The sequence below is a fragment of the Kryptolebias marmoratus genome, linkage group LG16, assembly GCF_001649575.2.
Source record: "Kryptolebias marmoratus isolate JLee-2015 linkage group LG16, ASM164957v2, whole genome shotgun sequence".
NCBI classification, from domain to species: Eukaryota; Metazoa; Chordata; class Actinopteri; order Cyprinodontiformes; family Rivulidae; genus Kryptolebias; species Kryptolebias marmoratus.
Window position 1 is genome coordinate 1693557 of NC_051445.1, and position 20784 is coordinate 1714340.

Genomic DNA, 20784 nt, shown 5'->3' on the forward strand with positions numbered 1-20784 from the left:
ATGGACCCAGTAACTTTATTTTTTATATCAGAACATCATCAACACCTGACATTTTTACAATTCATATAAAAACTCATTTTAATTCCTCGACATTTACTCCAGACTGAGTATTGCCATCTTTATTTTGACCATGTTTAACTGGATTTTATTGTGCTCTTCGTATTCTTTTATTATTTCAATGTGTATATATTTTTACGTGTACAGCACTTTGGTCAACACTTGTTAAATGTGCTTATAAATAAATTTGACTTGAAAAATATCTTGTCTCGTCCCCGTTTTGTGTAATAAATGTGTCGTTACACCCGTCAAAATGATTGAAAACATTAAAAAAAACAGACACACAAGTTAAGAATTCAATAATTTTTTAATTTATTAATTTATTTACGTAATTCTATCTCCTCTGTCACCCACCCGAAAAATATAAATTTCGGTGTATTCAAAAACAAAACAAAACAAAAAAATGGCATCTTCATCAACTGCATCATAAGAATTAGTCAACAAAATCAAAGAGGCAATAATTATTATCATTATTACAATAATAATTAATCAATTATCAGAATATCCACATTCATAACAATCCATATACAACTGCAAAAACACTCTTCAACACCACTCTTCCATTAATATACACAAAATCCCCAAATCTGTTCTGTCAAAACAACAATTAGAGGAGTTTTGGGGAAAAGGGAGGGAAGGATGGGGGTTGAGGGGGATATGGCTTGTAAAAGGGGGTATGAAGATGTGTGACCAGCAGAGCGACTGGATCTGTGGTTAATAAGAGTATAAGAGGGAGGCACACTTATTTAGTTAGGACCTATACAAAAAACAAGCATTGTTGAGTAATAACAGTATACTTCTATGGAAGGATTTGTCTGCATAAAAACGGTTCGACGACTCCATGAGAGGCAGAATTTGGGGAGTCAAAATTTCAAAGAACATATATATATAAGGGTTGTCAGAATAAATATATAACTCTGAATGACAACCATTGGTAAACATAAATCTTAGGAACCAAAAGTAAAACGCAAGAACTCAAAACAGGTTGAGAACCTGCGAGGAAATGAAGGTTTCTGGAGAAAACAAAGAAAGGTTTCAGTGTACGCTATAATATGTACAAACATTGCTTGGTCACCCAAATCTCTTTAGAAAAGCTTTTGAGTTGGTCAGAAAATGAGTGCAAGCTTAAGATTAAGTGAGTCTTATTTGAGAGCCTCAAGAAAAGCAGCTGTAAAGTGACAGACGTTGCTGATATTCTAAGTCTGCACAGAAAGTGCTTCTGATAGCTGTCAGTGTGTAAAAACCTCTCCGTGCCTCAGTATTGGTGATTTTAGAAGACCTATTCATAGAAAGAGAGAGAAACATTAGAGGAAAAATAACTGTACACTCTGCATGTACAAACAAACTGTGTATATACACAGACATACCATATATACACATTTATCCAGTATATACACATAGATTTAGCCAGAACACACACATATATACAAACACATTCACTCGTTTCAGCAGGACCTCTAACATATCTCTCTCTCTGTACTCATTTCAGTCACAAATGGCAGGGATTTCAGGTCGGATTGGTGTCAGCGGAGTCCATCTTTAGAAATAAATGAGGTGTTTTACAGCAATTGGACTGCAGAAATATGGTCACACTGAAACCACAAAACCAGCATCCCCCTGCTCCGTTAAAACTCTACACACATTTAGTCAGAGTGAAGCAAATGTTCTCATCCAGCGACTTCTGCATCGTCCGTAAATGGAGAGCTCCATGGCGACGGTTGGAGGAGAAACACCTGCCAACCTCTTCTGTATCTTTGTGATTATTTTTGAATAATTAAGAGGAAACGGGTTTGGCTGGTCACAGCAACGTGCAAACTGTCGTGGGGAGGGGGGAGTAGGTGAAACACAAGCTTGTCCCTCAGTCCTTCAGGGCAACGCTTTCCTCCACAAGATTGTCTTAATATGAAAACTGTTTATATAAAATGGATTACTCCATCAGATAGAGTTATCTATCTTCATCAAGAAATAAATATCTTCTCCAGGAGATGTCTGACGAAGAGGTTTTTTTTAAATACTACTGTAAGAATAATCCATATTATCATAGAAATATAAATAACAATGTTCTGTCCAGTTTTTTTTTGTCAAAGTCTTCATTGAAACAAGAGTTTTTGTTCTTCAGCAGTCTTTGATTTAGGCTGTGCATATTTAGTTTCCTTCAAAATCAAAGTCTGAAAAGGATCCCAATGGAAGAGCTAAAAACTACAAATCAAAAAAATGAGGAAAAAGTTTTAAAAGTGTTAAAATATGTGATGATAATCCTAGAGTGTGAATAAAAAAGGAACCAAAAAGTCATTTAAAATTTGTAACAAGAGACTAAGAGAGGGAAATAAATGCTTTAAAACTAAATCTGCTTTGACTGAAATATTAAAAGAAGTCAAGCACCTTTGAATCCACTTTACAGCCCTCTCTCTTATTTCTGTCCTTGGCCTTTGTGTTCCTCCATCCTGCTGATCAGTCAGACTGCATAGCTGTTCTTTGCATGCTCGGCAGGCTAACAAACACCAAAAACATGTCCAGCCCACCTTGAAAAGGTCAAATGTTGATCCAACAATGAAGCGTCAAACACATTTTCTAAAAAAAAAAAAAATCCTTTTTGCAAATCAGAGAGAGAGAGGGCCCAAGTAAAGTGTTAAAAACAACAATAAAGCCCAGCGTTTCCTTACATGGTCCGCCGGGGGATTGCACCATCCTTTGAGAAGAGAGAATGGGACCAACGCCCCACGTTCTCCCTTTGTCAGCCAATCGCGTCACGAGAGAGGGCTCGGGACATTTGGCCATGCCACCCTGAAGACTGCCGATGGTGCATCAGCCAATTAGGTTCCACATTGTCCTCCATGAAGCTTTGAGAGTGGCTAAAGGGGGAGAAAACAGGGAGACAGAGAGAGAGAAGAAACGAGGGAGGGTGCTTGATCAGGTGCTGTTAAAGCATAGCTATTGAGCAAGTCTCTCCAAAGCTGGACTCATCTTGTTTTTTTTCTTTTTTTTGTGTTCAGCTCTGAGGCAACTGCTTGTTTACCTGAGTCACTGAGGTATTTTTACAGCAATGTTAATTTCCCCACTAAAAATTGTGTCACGGATCAGACCCCTTTAAATCCAACATTCATCTTCATAAGAAAGAAAAAGTAGCCCTACGGGACGTCTAAACAGACGGCTTGTCCCCGTGTCGAGACTAACGTTTGGTGGTTCGACAGTTAAACATTCACCGGTACAATAGATCTAATATTTAATCTCCTACTGGCCGATTTGACCTTTCACCTCACAAAATAAAAGAACTCAAACTGCACATGTAAACAAGTGGTTGTGTGTAAAGCAGACAAAAACAAATTCACACAAATCTTACAGCAGACACAAAATGAAGGACTGTGAATGTGTGTTACAAACATTTCAAAGACTTTCACATTTGACACACATGAAACTGAAGATTTAATCCCAAAAACACATCAAATATTTCTAATTTTGTTACAGTAAACATCTTCTTATTCGATTTTAATGCCATTGTTTCACTTACTTTTAAAGCAATAAATCTGAAAATAGGAAAACCAGACAAAAGCACACTCTAATAGCTAATTCTTTAAATAGTGGGGGTGTAAGAGAGGCATTATGAGGTGCTTTTGGTTGGTGTAAAGCTTGTCTAGATATATATTCATTCCAGGCACTTGAAGCTAAATAAGTGTAATTTTTTCTAAATGGTCTGGTTACACATGGAAAGCTTTTATTAGTTACATTCCACAAAAATAGTACATATCCACAGTAATTAACCTAATTTGTTTTAATTTGCTCTTAAATAATTTTTTGTGTGTGAAAAATCTGAGCAAATATGTCGCTGAAAGTAAGTTAATTTGGTGTTTGTTGTGAGGTGGAAATAAATAACCTGTGCAAAAGTTGCTCCTTCTATTTTGAGCCAGGAAGCTGCTTTTATTAGACCAGAGACTGAATGAGTGCAGCTCTAAAGAGAACAAAGACGGAGACATGGAAACCCCAGCAACTCCATTAGACATAAGAACACAGCAAGACGCACAAAAAACAAAGACAGAGACATATCCTGAAGGGGCTGGGGTGGGGGAGTGTCCAGTCAAAGACAAACTGCAGGAAGAGAAGAGACAGTGAATCATGAATCATGACAGAAGCAGTGACATGGCAGACGTACAGACAGCTCACTTGGGGAAAAAATGGCACCATTTGTTTCTGTTTAGCACCAGTTTATCACATATCAGTTCTGAGATTGAGAAGAGAAAAACTGCACGAGCTCAAAACAAGTAGTCCCTTAGACTGAAAGAAACCAACAGAAAGTTCCCAGAAATGTCTCCCGCCACTCAAACACCAAACCTCTGTTTTCAGCGCACAGAATGTTTCTGATTCTAACAAAGCTAACGGTGGTGCCTATGTGTTACCTCGATTGTTAAACCCTGTTGAAAAACTCTCAAAGGCACTAGGTAAAAGCCAGAATATGTGGCCACATCTCCACCATGACAGATTTGCAGCCTGGCATGTTTCGGGATGTCGATGCACCCACATCCACGGGATCCCGCGGCCACTTTAAGCCTGTTTACAGCTCAGATGCTTCCTTGGTAATGGCTACTATGAAGTCTTTGGGGTGTAAGAGTGTTTGATCCTTATGTCACGAAGACAGGCAATGGATTCACACAGCAGGTGTTCATATATGAAATAAGGTATCAATATCTTGTCCTGCAAGACTGATACCATCAGAAGCTTCATGTGAGCATCAGGAAAGCAGGTGTCCATTAAAGAGCCCTTTGTGTTTGTGTTATGCACTATACAGTGTAATTATTATTCCTCTCCCACACAGTGTTCTTCTCTCTCTTGTTCCTGTCATAAGGACTTATAAAGAAAAAAACGATGGGAATTGTTTTATTTTTGTGTCATCTCTCTCTCTCTGATTTGGCTTGTGTTTGACCTACTCCCCCTTCATTCTTCTACACGTGTGTCGTTGCTGTTGCTGTGGTCTCAGTTGCCTGTGAAGTTGCCATTTGGTTGCCATGGAGCTCTTCATTCTGACTAAGATGCTGATGAGGAGTGGGTAAGGAGGGAAGGTCTACAGTTTGGGGGAGGACTCCATTGTGGGGTGATGTGTCGGAGGAAATGCCAGAGGAAGATATTCTGTGGGCTTGATTGTTGGTTACCGCTCCTTGTCCTCCTCCTCCTCCCCCTCCACCTTCAGTTTTCACACCGGGGTCTGCAGAACCCAGGGGGGAAAGCTGGTCCTCCTAGCGAGATAGAGAAAGAGGGGAGGGGGAAAGAGGAGTGGGAGCAGGGAGAAATGGTCGTAGGAGAGAGGCCATTCAATGAACGATGGGAAGGATGTGCGGAATCGTAAAAAGGATATGTCCAATCGTGACATGTTGAAGAAAAGCAAAGAATAGTGAGGTAAAAATGAAGAAAAAAGGTGGAAACATACCGAAGATACGTGATTTCAAGTGGGAAAACATCAATATTGAAAATGAGAGGAGAAAAAGTGGAATGAGCACAAGTAAAAGTGATGAAAAGAGCAAAAACCATAAAAAAATGAATTAAAAAAACACGAAGAGGGATTGGAAGAGGAGACACAGAGAGAGGAGAGAAAGAGTCAAATGAGTTACGAGGTTGATGAACACCAACAGAAATGGCAGCATAGAAAAGGGACACAGAGAAAGAGATGAGGGGGAATCAAAATTCTGGAAGGTCAAAGGATCCTGATCCTTTCAGGACAAGAACCTCGGAGTGTTTGTCATGTGACTGGTGTCAGGCAGAGACAGGAAGTCAAGTTTCTTAACCTTTGAGGACAAATAATACCTGGATTTTATCTCAGTGTGCTTACATGAATGTAAAATACAAAGAAGAAAACTCCATGATAAACATCTTAACTCTTCCTCTACAGTACTATAGTGACTATACATGCAACAGACTTTAAGCCACATAGAGGTCAGCATCAAATTTAAAAAGCAAGTAAGCGTTAAAAACATAAACTAGTCACAATTACCAAACAAAGATTTCTCAACCCAAACATACAAGGCTGGAACCTCTGATTAGTAAACAAGACCTTTGGTTTAATTAGGAAAAAAGAAACAAAAACCTTACATTCAAGTATTCTGCTTTTTTATATATTAAAGTCCCCATGAAATCAAATTTTATAGGATCAGGTGACAGGATCAGGATGAAGTAAGACAGATAAAAAAAGATGTAAAAAACAGCTTCATTGTTCTTTTGGTTTCTAAAACACAAAACAATATTTGGCCTGAGCAAAACGGACTTCTGCATCATCGTTTCTCAAAAGAAACAAATTTGATCTGGAGTCTGCAAGGATACGACAAAAAAAAACTATTTAAGAATATATCCACTTTTGAAAGCATTGGATAATTAATATTCATCTTCTGTGTGGACATTTAGGGCTGTAGCCTCAGAAGCAGTTCTGATTCTCTACAATTTACAAAAACTAAATTGAGTAGCGTTTGAGACAGATTCAAGACAGGTTTGAGAGAGCAGTAAAAAATGCTGTGACTGTTTTAAGAAAAAAACTTTTTGAACATGTTTAAAATTTAGGAAACAAGACTGCGAGCCTCTACGACTCCGGTGATGTTGGAGAATCTGTTCACCAACTCGTCTCCAGCAGTCGCAGCGCAGTCAGAAACTCACTCAGACGCTTTGAAAACAAACAAATTATCCAAATGTGGACTGACTGCAGCACGTTATCATAAAAAGTGTTCATCACTAAACGTTTTCATGCGTTTATTTACTGACACATTCATCTGAAAGGCAGATGATCCTTTTAGACCCCTCTGTTCTGCAGTAGTTCAGTCTCGTTTTGTCAAAGTTTCGGTGAAATAAAAAGATTGCTGTCAGGATCTGCAAAAGAAAAGCAGCAGGGTTTATATTCAGGCATGACGCGGACACATTCAGTGTCCACCTGAGGAACGACAAGCAGTACGTGTCTGTAAAGGGCCGACAGTTTATTTGAGTAAACGCTTTTCTCGTGAACATTTCATGGGAACTTTAAGGTCCATCTGCACTGGGTTATTGCTGCCAACAGAGCAGCATGACGGCTCTTTTTATAAATGTGCTTAATGAAATCTCATATATGAAGCATTTTAAAAACTAGAATTCAACATTTTACCATCAGGGTGCTGGTGGAAACATCCTGAAATTAAATATGATGAATTTGTTTGAAGGTCTAAATATAATTACGGACATGTGCAGTAATTTACCTCAGGTTTGTTATTTATCAAACCTGGAACATGTGAATGGATGACTACTTTTTTTACACACAGGAGACATGAGTTTTTGTAAAATGAGTGGAATGAAGTGCTGCAGAGGGGAGAGGCAGGAAAAAGGAGGAATATTTTGCATCGAGTTGGGATAATGAATCAAAAGCAAATTATTAATGGATAAATTTGCAGCTGAAGGCTCTGATCACTGTGAGTGGAAGGGATTTCCATTTTACTTAAAAATGAAAAAACAAGAAAGCCATAAAATCTGCTCCCAAATGCTAATGTGAACTAGTGGGCCTTTTCTCTTCTCAATCAGAACCAAAATGAAAACACTTGCAGCTGCTAACTGGTGCTACGAACAACTAAAAAAAAAAATAAAAAAAATTAGGTCACGAGGTGTTACAGGATGCCAGAAACACGACCCCACTGACACTTGTTTCATTACTCCCAAACAGAACCAACAGTGCTGTTTAATACCCATGTGTGGACCACAACACATGTCTATTAAACGGAGAAATCAAGCAGGTGAACCAACACATGGCAAGATGTTTACTGACATCCTCTTTAACTTACCGAGTTTGCTGTGCTCTTTGTGGCTGCAGTGTTTGACTACCTGCTGCATCCGATTAGTTCGGTGTGGGGTCGTTTTTTAATGTTAATGAAATTTGCAGTTTTGGAGACAGAAACACATAACACTGAGTGGAGCGCTGAAATGTTTGGGTGTATATAATGATACAGAAAGAATACTGTGCACATAAAATCTTACCCTTTATGTCCAAATACTCCAGCTTGGATGGTGAATGTTTAAAGCAACAAAAACCTGCTGTAGGTGAGGGCTTCATCACTTTGTATATATGACATTAAGACACTAAAAACAATTACTTTCTAACTTAAATTTTCAGTTAAAGACGATTTTGACAAAAACAAAACCCATCATGAGTGTTGGACATCATCTGACACACAATAACAGCTGGTTTTACACTGAACAAAAACACGACACAATCACATAAATATCCGAACACAAACTCACTGAGAGACACAGGAAACACACAAAAACATGTGCACGGTAATCAGTGTTCTTCAGGGAAGGATTGGGACAGATACGGAGATTTCACATAATTCCTGTTGTTGTGCTTGTGGGAGGAATGAAAACCTGAAGCTGATATGTTTACAAAAGCATGAGGTTAAAAAAAATAACATGTTCGGGAAAAAAAGTCAAACAAAAGAGATTTGACATGAGCAATTTAATGACTTACAGACAGATTTGCCAACAAGAGTGGAAACATTTCAACATTTCATATTTGGGCCTGGTTTTTCAAGCTTTACCAAAAGACAAAGAACTGAAAACCAAACCCAAAATAGGAATGTTAATGTCTCATATCTGGATCACAAATCTGACCTGAGGTCTGTGGAGCCATGAAACGAATGCTTGTGTGTATTTTTTCCCTTCTTTGCTATAGTTTGTCAGGAGATAGTCATTTTGTTTTTTAAACAAAAGAAAAATAGGTTTTTTATTAGTGTTACTCTATTGATTAGTTGTTTATTCTTTATAAAAAACAAACCAATATTTATATATAGATATAGATAATCTGCACACATGCAAAAGTAACACAAGATTTTTATTTTTATTTTCTGACTAAATGATAAAACAGTCATTGGATTGTCTTTTAACATTAAACAGTTGATTAATAAATCTGGTTTAAAGTATAGATTTATAAATGCTAACGTGTACAAGTCATAAAGCAGAAGGATTAAAGGCATGACGTCTTCATGTTTAAAGGGAATGCAATAAAAAAGTCTGAATTATCTGTGAATATTGTTAGCAGACGTCTGTGGATTACCGTTTAGGATGTGTGGGATTAAAAATAATCTGTAGACATTTAAAATGTTACACTGAAAGATTATGAAGCAGGATGAAATGACTGATGCAGAAGTTCTTTACATCTTTACATCTAATCTGCTTTTTTGTTGTTGTAAAAGAAAAACTTTTAGGTGGACTGTCATTAAAGGTCTGTCACTGAATATTTCCAGGGTTACAAAAAAAAAAACTATTTTAAAGTGTTGAAAAGGCAACAACAGAAACAGAAACAGCCAAAGATTATCTATATCTCTCACCAAATATACTTTAAAGAATAAATAATAAAAAAAAGACTTGTTTTCAGGCAAACATGTTCATAACAATAAACTTTTTAATTGCTCTGACAGGATGTCCTTGATTTATGGTGACTTCCCCTCAGATAAAATCTGATTAGTTTAATAATTAAAAGTCAGCAGCAGGTTTGTTTCTACACACAGACATCCACTATAAAAAGTCAGAAAAGTTAAACTATAGTTATGTTTTAAAGAACAGATTTCTTACAGCAGACAGGCTCTTCTTCTGGATGCACTTCCTGGTGTTTAGTTGTTTTGTTTTCTCTTTAGTGACACCTACAGGTCAGGAAAAGAACTGCAGCATCAAACTGAAAATGTGATCAACTAATCTAGAAAAAAGGCTAATTTATGATTTATTAATTTAAATACATTTTGCTGAGTTATGAAACAAGTAATAAATACATCTGCTGCTGGTAACTTTATTTAATTTGCACTAAGCCTTATGTCTTGTGTCAGGCTGCAAAGTGTTTAGTGATTTTGAAACAAGACCTGTTTGTGAGCGGCCATTTTTTATTAGGTAATAATTAATTAGTCTCAAACACTGACAGAGGGCCATTCCTTTGTTTTGCTGTATTATATTGTGTTAAATCAAACTTATATTGAATTGTCTTGCATTGTGATTAAAGGCTGTATTGCATCGTATCGGTTTTTGCTGCCCAGGTTTCTTAAATAAATTAGATGGTGTGTATTAAGACAGTATCATGACGGCCACAGACCAAAGATGCACAACCCTATTCCCTGTGTTTAGGCAAATAAGTCAGCCTGACCTTGGATCTGCTGAAAGGAACATTAAGCTCAAAGGAAAAAAAACTGGATTTATTTTGATTTATCTTCTTTTTGTGTGTTTTAGTCTTTTCTCTACCCCTGTTACATTTTTTAGTATAAGAGTATTTGGTTAAAGGCATTATGTAACATGATTTATGACTTCAGAGGCTGTTTGTAGCTCACATTTTAATATTTGATTTGTTTTTGTTGTCAATCTAAAAAAAGAGAACTACTCCTCAGATCCATCAGTAACCTCTGAACAAATATTCTGTGACAGGCCTCTCTTTGTTTTCCTGCTAAGATGAGTGTGGCTGTCGGTGTGTTGGCCTGCGATGCTGTAACGGACAGGGATGCACACAGAGAACAGAGGAGAAAAGGCAGCAGTGATGGATGGAGAGTGAGGGTTTGCCGGTTAGGTTATTACCTGGATACTCGGGGTGGGACAGGTGCAAGTCGGGGCTGCACTAGGATGGACTGACGCCTCCCCTAAGAGAAATCACCGTATCTCATCAACATAGGAGGAGAGGAGAGGAGAGGAGAGGACGACTACAAGTAGGAGGCAAAATAAGGAGGGAAAACTTGTGCGCAAAAAAGGGAAGGATTCAGGAGGAAGGTGAGGTCTGAAGAGAAAACAAAAACAGCCACCCAAACAGTACAAACACAATGCACAACATAAAGTGAACGGAAAACGAGAACATAAATATACATATAAAATCCTTCCTGAGACACATTTACATACAAGTCCTTAAATCAAACAACAAACAGACAACTTTGTCAGATATCCAACAGTCCAAAAGCCTTAAAGCAGCGTGCCATGCAGCCTTTCAGTAGCACAAGTCATGCATATACAGTAAAAAACAAAAAAAAGTCTTAAATCGTGCATCTGTAAACATCTGGGTGTAAAAACAGCTGATTAGTTCCCCTCACTGCTCTGCAACATTTCCTGCTTCAGAAAAGGTAAAAACAAAATAAAAGTGTGAAGAACGTGCTTTGATCAAACATGCAGCTATCAACTGGATTACGTGAACACAGCTGGAAAACCCAGAACCATGTGAACACATCTTCGAATTCACAAACATTTAAAACTAAATGTTATTTTAATACTCGACCACGTCACAGAAAGTTGCAACAGACAGAGCAGAAGAAAGAATTTGATCTGTAATGAATAAATGTGATAATGAATGATTAATTTATAAATTTACTTCACATCAGATACTCTGTACTGATGATGGTGGCGACAAACTATCAACCCAGCAATGAGATGGTTAAAATAAAGATGTACATTGAAAACTGCTAACACCTCCCCCCACCCCACCCATAAAAACCCAGCAGCTCAGTGATGTGTAATTTACTCTAATTATTTAATTATTACCCAATCTGACTTTTTTTTACTCAATGAAGCCATTTTAACAAATTCTGATTTTGTATGTTGAATCTAATTTGTGTCACATCTTATAAAGCTTGTTTCTTTGTTTTATATATTTAATTTTTTTAAAATCAATTCATACAAATCAGGCAAACAGCTGGTGCTTCCAGGCCTCTCGTTCTTGTTGAGGAGGAGAAATATAAAGCTTGCATTTGATCGGACAAAGACTTTTATTCCAAAGATTTGATCAAAATTCTCATTTTATTAACTGTTAAAAAAATCTACTGTCAATGTTCCTCCCAATAAATAAATAAAAAAATGATTTAGACTAAATATTTAACATCTGCAATGTAATACTACTATTTAAATTCACACAACTAAGTATGAAGCTTGGATCAAATTTTCTCAGCATTTTAACCCAGCACCAGTTTATTGATTAACTGACCTTAGCTGTTAGTTTATGTGTGTCACATGAATATTTAACTGTAGTTTACAAATATAATCTCATACTGAGACTGTAAGTCCATCATCAATTCACAGCACAGAGAAGGCATCATCCAGCCATCCCTTTTCTTTAGCTGCTTTTTCCTCTCCGGGTCACGGGGGAGCCGGTGTCGGTCACTGTGTGAGACACGGAGGACACCCTGGACAGGTCTCCAGTCCATCACAGGGCCACATAGAGGCAAACCAGACACACAAATATTCACGCTCTCACTCACACCTAGGGACAAATTAGAGTTACCAATTAATTTAGCAAACGTGTTTTTGGTTTGATACCAGGAGAAAACCCACACGTGCATGGGGAGAACATGTAAACTCCACACAGAAAGGCTGGGAGGCAAACTTGTGACTTGTGCTAAGCACCCCCTTTACGTGGGTTTTGGAGCACCAGAACTGGGCCTGACTCTTGGTGGTGCAGTGTGGTCCTCTCTGGCCTCACAGGGTTGGTTTCTCTCCACCTTAAGAGAAAGCATCAGTAGGTTTTTTTTTCCATAGACCTTAAACTTTCATATGTGGACGCAGTCACGGACTCTGTTCACTGATGATGGCTTTCAGACTTTCTGAGCTCATGCAGTGAAATCCGTCTCCGAGTCATGCGGGTTTTGTACTACAGAACTGCCTGAAGGCCTAAAGATCATCAATATTGCACGTTTTTAGCCTTCTCTCGTGAACACAAAGGTTTTGTTCCATTTTCTAGATTTTTTACTGATGCTTTTGCAAAAAAGGCACCTTTTTATAGTTCCTCTAACTACTGGAGGCATCTTTCCTTTTGTGCACACACAGCTGGAAGTCAGATTAATTGAAACACATAAATTATTTTTTTAACTCCTATGTTGGAGGCAAAGCTACCCCTCTAAAACATGAACTGTGTCTCTTTTAAACTAACCTGTAGACTTTAATCCTGTACATTATTTGGTATGTATTTTGGTCTTTACTACTGGTTGTATGTAATGACTGTATTAAAGGTGATTCTACTCATACTTGTTGGCCTCTTTAACTCTAGTATTCATCCCAACATTGTATTGCTCTGTCTTTGTTATGTTCCTTTGCCTTCAGATTACAATATTCGGGATGAGAGAGCGGGAATTTGAAGTTGGTGTATATTTAATATAATAAAAAAAATTGAATCTTGACTCTGCTGGTGTCTAAGTAGCTGTATGATGATTGCTTGAATGTAAAACACAACAGAAGAAATTTTCTTTCCATACAAGATGAAATAGAGGAAAAAAAAAAAATTGGTTTAAAGTTTCTAAAGTCAGCCCCAAAACCCAAATCCAGCACCAGAGGAATGAAATGACAAAGCTTTGAGTTTTTGTGCAACAGAAGAATTAGGATGTGGTTTCTTTGTGGTCAACATACAATCACAAACAGCACCCTTAAAGAACAGCTGTCCATCAGAGAGACACCTGGTCCAAAAACCAACAACTGTCCTCATGTGTCTTTGTGTTCTGTGGATGGAGAAAAATACTAAAGATTTATAATTTCATGAAATACTATCTGTTTGTCTCTACTCATCCATCTGTCTGTTCATCCATCCATCCATCCATCCATCCATCCATCCATCCATCCATCCATCCATCCATCCATCCACCCATCCACTCATCCATCCATCCATCCATCCATCCATCCATCCATCCATCCATCCATCCACTCATCCATCCATCCATCCATCCATCCATCCACCCATCCATCTCATCCATCCATCCATCCATCCATCCATCCATTCCTCCATCCCTCCATCCATCCATCCATCCCTCCATCCATCCATCCATCCATCCAACCCTCCATCCATCCATCCATCCATCCATCCCTCCATCCATCCATCCATCCCTCCATCCATCCATCCATCCATCCATTAAAACTTTGAGACTTTCTCTTTCTGCTTTTTTTCTTTTTGGTTTATGGTTTAAATATGGTTCAAAATGAGTTATTAATTATTTTATTATATTACAGTTTGACAAAGTGTCTCATTTGGTAATGGCAGTTTATAATTTAAAATAAATTATATATAAGTTTAAAACACAGAGACATGATGGATTTGAATTGCAGGACATTTTGGTCATAAACCAGATTCACAAGTTTCTCAGAAGCCTTTTAACTGAATGCAGTTATAATATTTAAGACGTGAACTGAATGAATATGATCCAGTGACACATTTTTCATTTCCCTCACACACTTTTACGTTTGTGTTTTTAGGTAAAAGTTGGAAGTTTAAGCTAAGGTATTTTGGAGTAATGTTCAGGATGGTTTATTCTTTCAATTTATTGAAATTTGATCTTTTCTTGACAGTTTAATAATAAAAAAGAGATGTTGGAGTGAATGAGAGAGCAGTTATTCTGATTCTCCATCCCATCATTTGTTGCACACACACACAGTTCACAGCATATCCTCACATGGACTTACTATATTCACCACATTACTCACGCTTTAAAGTGAGCCGCAACAATTTGACAGAAGAAGCAAAAGGTGGGGTGGGTTTAGAGCATGAAATGAAAAGCACTGCAGGAACAAAGCTCCTGAAGACACAGCAGCAGCAGGACCACTTCCACAATAAGATTTCACGTGAACCTGAGTCTGCATCATTTCATTTGAGGGGTTTTGAACCAAAACATGCCTGACAGGAACAGGTACAGATCTGGAAACACCATCACAGACTCAGAAAGACTCTCCACAGCCAGAGCTGAGGAACAGCAACACTCTGTGGTCATCAAAGCTCCCTGTTTGGTTGGAATACGGATGGAAGTCAAACTCAAACACAGAGGACAGGTCAGGGACAGGGCAAGCCAATCAGTGGGGGGTTGGACATACACACAGCAGACAAAATCATAACAGCAGGGGTTCAAAGGGGAGAAATGGGAGAGGAGAATGCACCGTACCAATTCGACGAGAGAAGAAGCAGTCTCACAGACCTGATCAGCGAAAATCCTGGTTTTTGGCTCATAAATGGCTCCTCCCCTTATTTCATCCTCCACAGCCATGAGTCTTCGAAGTGAAGAGAAGAGAGAGGGTTGGGGGGGNGGGGGGAGAAAGAGGGTGGGGTGACAGAAAGAGAGGGAGTTTTATGAATTCAAGATTAAAAAGATGTTGAGCATCTTCAACATCTGGCTGAACGTCACCACAGCGACTGAAGCCGCTTGTTACCTCAAATCTGAATCCCAAACCCTGAAGCTGCCATTAGAGTGGAGCGGCAACTAACCCAAGACATCCTTTATGAGGCACTGCCATATTTCACTGGTGGAGCATTTTTCTCTTCTCGCCCCCGAGGGATTTATCAAAGCGTTTGTGTCCAATTTAAGGTGTTTACAGCATCCAATTTAAGGGGGAAATCACGCCCGGTTTGCTCTGACTTGGAAGGTCCAGTAACAGATCCCGATCATCCCCAGGGAATTGCCTAGTTATGTAACCAGAGTTGACCAAGTCACAGGCTGAAAATCTTTTTGGCTAATCAACTCAAAGCCTGTTATCGCAGATATGAGCGAGAACGCTGCTGCAGTTTTCAAGAGCCAGCGGGTGGTGCATGTTTCCCAGTTCCCGTGATTATCCATGAGCCAGGGATTTACTCCAGATCCTACCATCCAATGATACTTCTCACACACATCTATCTCATAACGAACAGGCTGCACGACTGTTGCTTGGTGATAAGTGGTAAAAAGAGTTACAGTGAATTACAAAAAAGATAAAATAGTTTGTTTCATGGCAAAATGTTTGCTTCATAATGAGATGTCATGCCTTTATAAGAATGAATAAAGGAGCCACTTATTAAATTTATGTTAATTTGTTTAAGTAAAAAGCACAGAAAGATGGTAAATCTTTTGTTCAATAATCCACTAATTGCCACCGTGATTGAACCACTGATCAAGTCTCACTGTTTCACTTCTGAAAACCCCTTTTTATCAAATTCATTTTGTTTTATTGGGCACACAAAGGCACAAGTTTGACAATAAAAAACAAAAATCCACAGTTAAAGTTTCAAACATTAGTGTTTGGATGTTTTATTCCATAAATAATGTACAGGGTTGAGAAATAATTTACAAAACAACGAAAAAAAGAAGAGAGAGAATAGGAAAGGAAAAGAGTCAATCATAAGCACAGACAGAAATATTTGCACCGTCCCAAAGAACAATGGAATGTAACATGAGTTTACAGCATATAGATTCGACATGACTTCAAAAGGCAGACAATGAGTTGTGTGGATGATATGTAAAAAAAAAAAATCCAGTTCAAGTAGTGTGCTTTTGAGGTCAAGTCGTACATTTAGTCGAAACAATGCTTCTACCAAACATGAGGTCACAATGTCTGAATATTTTGCTACAGAGAAAAAAGGCAAAAGACAAAGATGTAGAAGATGTAAAGTCAACAGAAACACAGACCTGGTTCAAAAAGCAGCTGCAAAAACTTTCTCTTCTGATTTTTTTGTTTCCTCTGCTAACATGTGCAACAAAAACTTTGATTCTTAGATTGAAAACTTCCCTCTTATCGCAAGAGAGGTGATGATTTGACAAATTATCTCATTAAAACAAGAAATATTTGCAACTATTTGATGCAGGTCTGTTGCAAAAGTGAAAATCAAACCCTTGGTTGTTGCTTTAAGCCATTTCAATCACTTACATATCAAGCCAAAACTCAGTACCACTATAAATTCATTTGCAAGATTAAAACATAAAATATGCTGTACTACAACCTGTGCAGCATATCAATATATTCTTGCTACAAAAGAGAGGCAGATATACAAACACCAGAATGATATCTATAAAAAAGCTTTTTGTGTAAATAAATATAACAATAATAATAAAAATCAAATCATAATGTACAACCCTAATTCCAAAAACTGTTGAATATTTTGTAAAATGTAAAAAAAAGAAAATATGATGATTTGCAAACAATATGTTAATCAGAATAGAACATAGTAAACATGTTAAATGTTGAAATTATGAAAATATACAAAAAAAAAGGTAATTTGGAATTTTATGGCAGCAACACATTTTTTTGTTGTTCCAGGGGCAACAAAAGGCTGGAGGAACATTTTGCATCTAATTATTTTAAATGTCAGCAGGTCAGTCAGAGGACTGGGGATAAAAAGAATATTTTAGAGGCTGAATCTGTCAGAAGGAAAGATGGGCAGAGGTTCACCAAGCTGAGAGAAACTGGGTCTAAAAATACGGGAACAATTTCAGAAAAATGTTCCTCAATGGAAAACTGGAAAAACTTTGAATATCCCATCATCTACAATTCATTATGCCATCAAAGGATCTGACGAGTCTGGAGAAATCTCTGAGGTCAAAGGTCAAGGCTGGTTCTGGTTCTGTTCTGCTCAGGAACACTGTCTGTAAACACAGCTCACTGTGCCGTCCACAATAAACAAGTTTTTATGAAATTTTGGGGTAAATTTCTGGATCACAATCTGGATCTGACTACTTTTTAACGATCCTATCTGCAGCCTTGGCAGAGGTTTGTCACAGTTCTTACAGTTTAAAATGTGAAAACTGCTTTGTGGTCAGATGAATCCAAATTTTTAATTTTTTTGGAAATCCCAGACACCACATCCTGTGTACTAAAACAGAGAGACACAATCCAGCACACAGTTCAAAAACCTGCCTCTCTGATGGTATGGGGGTGCATTAGTGCCTCTGGCATGGGCAGCTTTCACATCTGGAAAAGCTCCATCAATACAGAAAAGTATCTCCAGGTTGTAGAACATCTGCTCCTATCTTGCAAAAAGTCCAGCAAAAACAACCTGGGACTGCTGAACAGCTAGAATCCTCTACAGACAGAATGGGACAACATTCCCTCTAAAACCTCCAGCAGCTGCTCTCCTCAGGTCCAGATGTTTACAGACTGTTAAACGTAGAGGGGATGCTGCACAGAAGGAAACAAAACCCCGTCCCACTATTGGGACATGTGTTGCTGCCGTCAAATTCCAAATAACTTGTTTTTCAAAACTGGTAAAATTTCAAATTTCCTATCAAATTAATTTGATATGTTTTGTATGCTTTATTGTAAATAAAATACGTGTTAATGAGATTTGCAAATCAGTGCATCCAGATTTTGCTTACATGTTACAGGATGTCCAAACTTTTTCAGAACTAGAGTTGAAACTGCATAAGTTAAATGTCAATACTGCCTAACTACCTGAAACAACTATTCTGCTCACGCCACTGGACACCACCAATGATGGACCGCAAGTCAAAGAAAAAAAAAAAAAAAAAATCATACCGAGCATGTACAGCAAAAATCATACAGAGAGGAAAAAAAGCATGTTTGCTTAAATTGATAAATAATATCCATTGCAGGCTTTTATTTAAGAAGCAAATAAATTCACAAACACCTTACAGAAAAGCCAAAAACAACTTATACACACTTTGCAGAGCAGGTGCTTTGTCGGAAAGTCATTGTTGTCATGTTGCATTTTGTAATTTACAGTATTCCAAGTCTTAAGTAAGTCTGTTAGATACTGCAGATGGCACCTGGTAGGAGAGTTTATCAGGTAGTCCCGGTATGTACACAAAATGCATCCAATATATCTAAATTCTGCAGGTGCTTGTGCACAAACATCAAACCTAGACATATTGTATTTGTTATTGCGCTTTTCCAGCTAAAAAGTTAGCTATTGCTATATATATATATATATATATATATATATATATATATATATATATATCATATCATATAACAATATTGTTATGGCTCTTGCATCTCTGTTTTTAATATGATATGGATTATTGTTAAAAATAGATTATTACTATGCTAAGTGAAATAAAGACGATAGATTTGTTTTCCTTCTGCTGCATTTTTCAAACACGAATCTCCTAACAGCAAACAGCTTAGGAAAGATAAATAGTTCATTATATTTATACTTTAAATATTTTAACTATAATAGGAAACTCTGTTGCCAACTAATAAGATCTCTACCCTAAAAGCAAAAATATATTTGTATAGAAATACACATGCTACTGGTAAAGTGAATTCAGTAGATTTAAACTAGCATGAGCTAAAACTTCACATGTGGCTTTGGTTTAAATTAGATTGTTGAGAACAAAATCTGGTCAAATGACAGATACTGGAGTTGCTCTGAGCCTAAAGTAAAGTTTATGCACAGAACATTAAGGCGTCTCAGAAAAGAACATCTCTGAAACTTGAGAAACAACGCAGACTGTTTTTAGCTCTGCCGAAAAAAAAGAAAGATTTTTGCAGGCCGGCACAGGAGCCTGTGAGCTCCTGCTGCAGAACCTGAGCTCACATTTTCACCAACATAATATACACTGGAAGGTGACAGTTGAACATAAACGTCAACTGAGGAAAAACTGGAACATGTAAGGCTATGGTTGCACTTGTTGTTTCACTAAGATTCTGCACGTGTTGAGTCACTAAGTCCAGTCAATCCAACAGGATGGCCTGAGACGGTACTTCTTGGCATCCATACTCAGTGTCTGCACTCTTTGCATTGCTCGTTATGTGCAGTAATGCGTCCAGATGATGCACAAGCCTTGCAATGCACTTGATGACATAGTCTGGCTCAGTGATCTGTGAGTAAAATGGACTCGGAAGCATCCAGATCTGCTACTTAGTTCATCCTTGTGTGGTCAGGTGGTCAAGGAAGGTCAGACAAGTTACAGGAGTAAGCCTCAACAGTGAGTTTCCTGCACAGTGTGCGTTCTTTGTGCAGATGTGTGTTCACTTTAAGCTTACACCTCAGGAGGGAGATAATTAGGGGTGATGCTTTAAGTGCTCTGCTAATGGAGTTCTTCTATGCCTTTCTGCTCCAATCTTCACCAATCACTTATTTATTCAAGTTTTGCCTGTATTGTTCCTTCCACCTCATATTATATCTAAAAAAATAAGAGAGGTATTAGTCCCCAAGTTTCTTCTGCAGAAAGAAGCATCAGCAGTCCATCAGGGAACACAAAATGGAAGAGCTTATGTAAACCACGGTCTTCCACAGTCCTGTGCACCAAAGTCCAAAACAATCATTTTAAAAAAAGTGCAGGCATGTTTGTTTATTTTTTTCCTTTTGAAGTTATCAAACTGTCAATCCTCTTGTGCTTTTATGGTAAAATCATGTGAGAAAATTAATTGGAAAGTAAGTGGAATAATCTCACATGATTCCCCAAAGTCCAGTTAAAGAGTATACGTGAAAAAGGCTGCTGGTGGGTGCAACAGCACGGGACGAGGGAGGAGGATTTTAATGATGCTTTTAAAAAACGGTTAAAGATGCTTTTTCCTTTAAAGGACGAGCAGGACTCCCTGTCTTCATTCCAGGTCTTCTTTCCTGGAGTGGATTAGAAGTGGCAATATTCTCTGTCACAGATATCCACCCTTCAGTTGCAGACCAGACTATCATAAAATGTGAAAATATGGCAAAATGTTTCTTTTTTAAACTAAGCACGTTCTGTACTATAAATAAAACAAGAACAAATGAGATTCCCTAACATAAGATGCTCTGAGAATTCTTAAAACCCAGCAATTATATATAAATATCTTGGGCCTGTATGCAGCTGAGGAGTGATCAATATTCCGCCTCTTTCCCATGAACTACTTAATTTGTTGGTGATCAATAAAAACTAAACGCTGCACTCAGAGACTGCCCCATTAGAATTTCACAAAAACACTCAATAAATTAAGGCTCAGTTGGAGTACTCTGCAATTGTCTAAATCCAACAAATGTTGTGTGCTTGGGACAAAAGATTTGCAGCAGCAATCACTTAGAGGTGAATCAAAAACTTAAAAAAGAAGCAACCACCAGGA

At 37.8% G+C, this 20784-nt stretch overlaps 1 protein-coding gene across 12 annotated transcripts in view; it reads right to left on the bottom strand.

Annotated features, from left to right (window-relative positions):
• Positions 1 to 345: 345 nt before the first annotated feature.
• syngap1b (synaptic Ras GTPase activating protein 1b) overlaps positions 346 to 20784 on the bottom strand; it is a 147151-nt gene continuing 126712 nt past the window's right edge. For 8 of the 12 annotated variants that reach the window (XM_037980231.1, XM_037980223.1, XM_017433305.3 and 5 more), the window contains 3 exons: positions 14952 to 15024; positions 10600 to 10661; positions 346 to 2909 (listed from right to left, as the gene is read on the bottom strand). In XM_037980231.1, the coding sequence (XP_037836159.1) occupies positions 2792 to 2909; positions 10600 to 10661; positions 14952 to 15024 (253 nt within the window). In that variant the 3' untranslated portion in view covers positions 346 to 2791. Of the gene's footprint in view, positions 2910 to 5105; positions 5283 to 7832; positions 7876 to 8025; positions 8048 to 10599; positions 10662 to 14951; positions 15025 to 18728; positions 20309 to 20784 lie in introns of those variants that run through there. The other 4 variants (XM_037980225.1, XM_037980224.1, XM_037980226.1 and 1 more) reach the window with 4 other exon arrangements.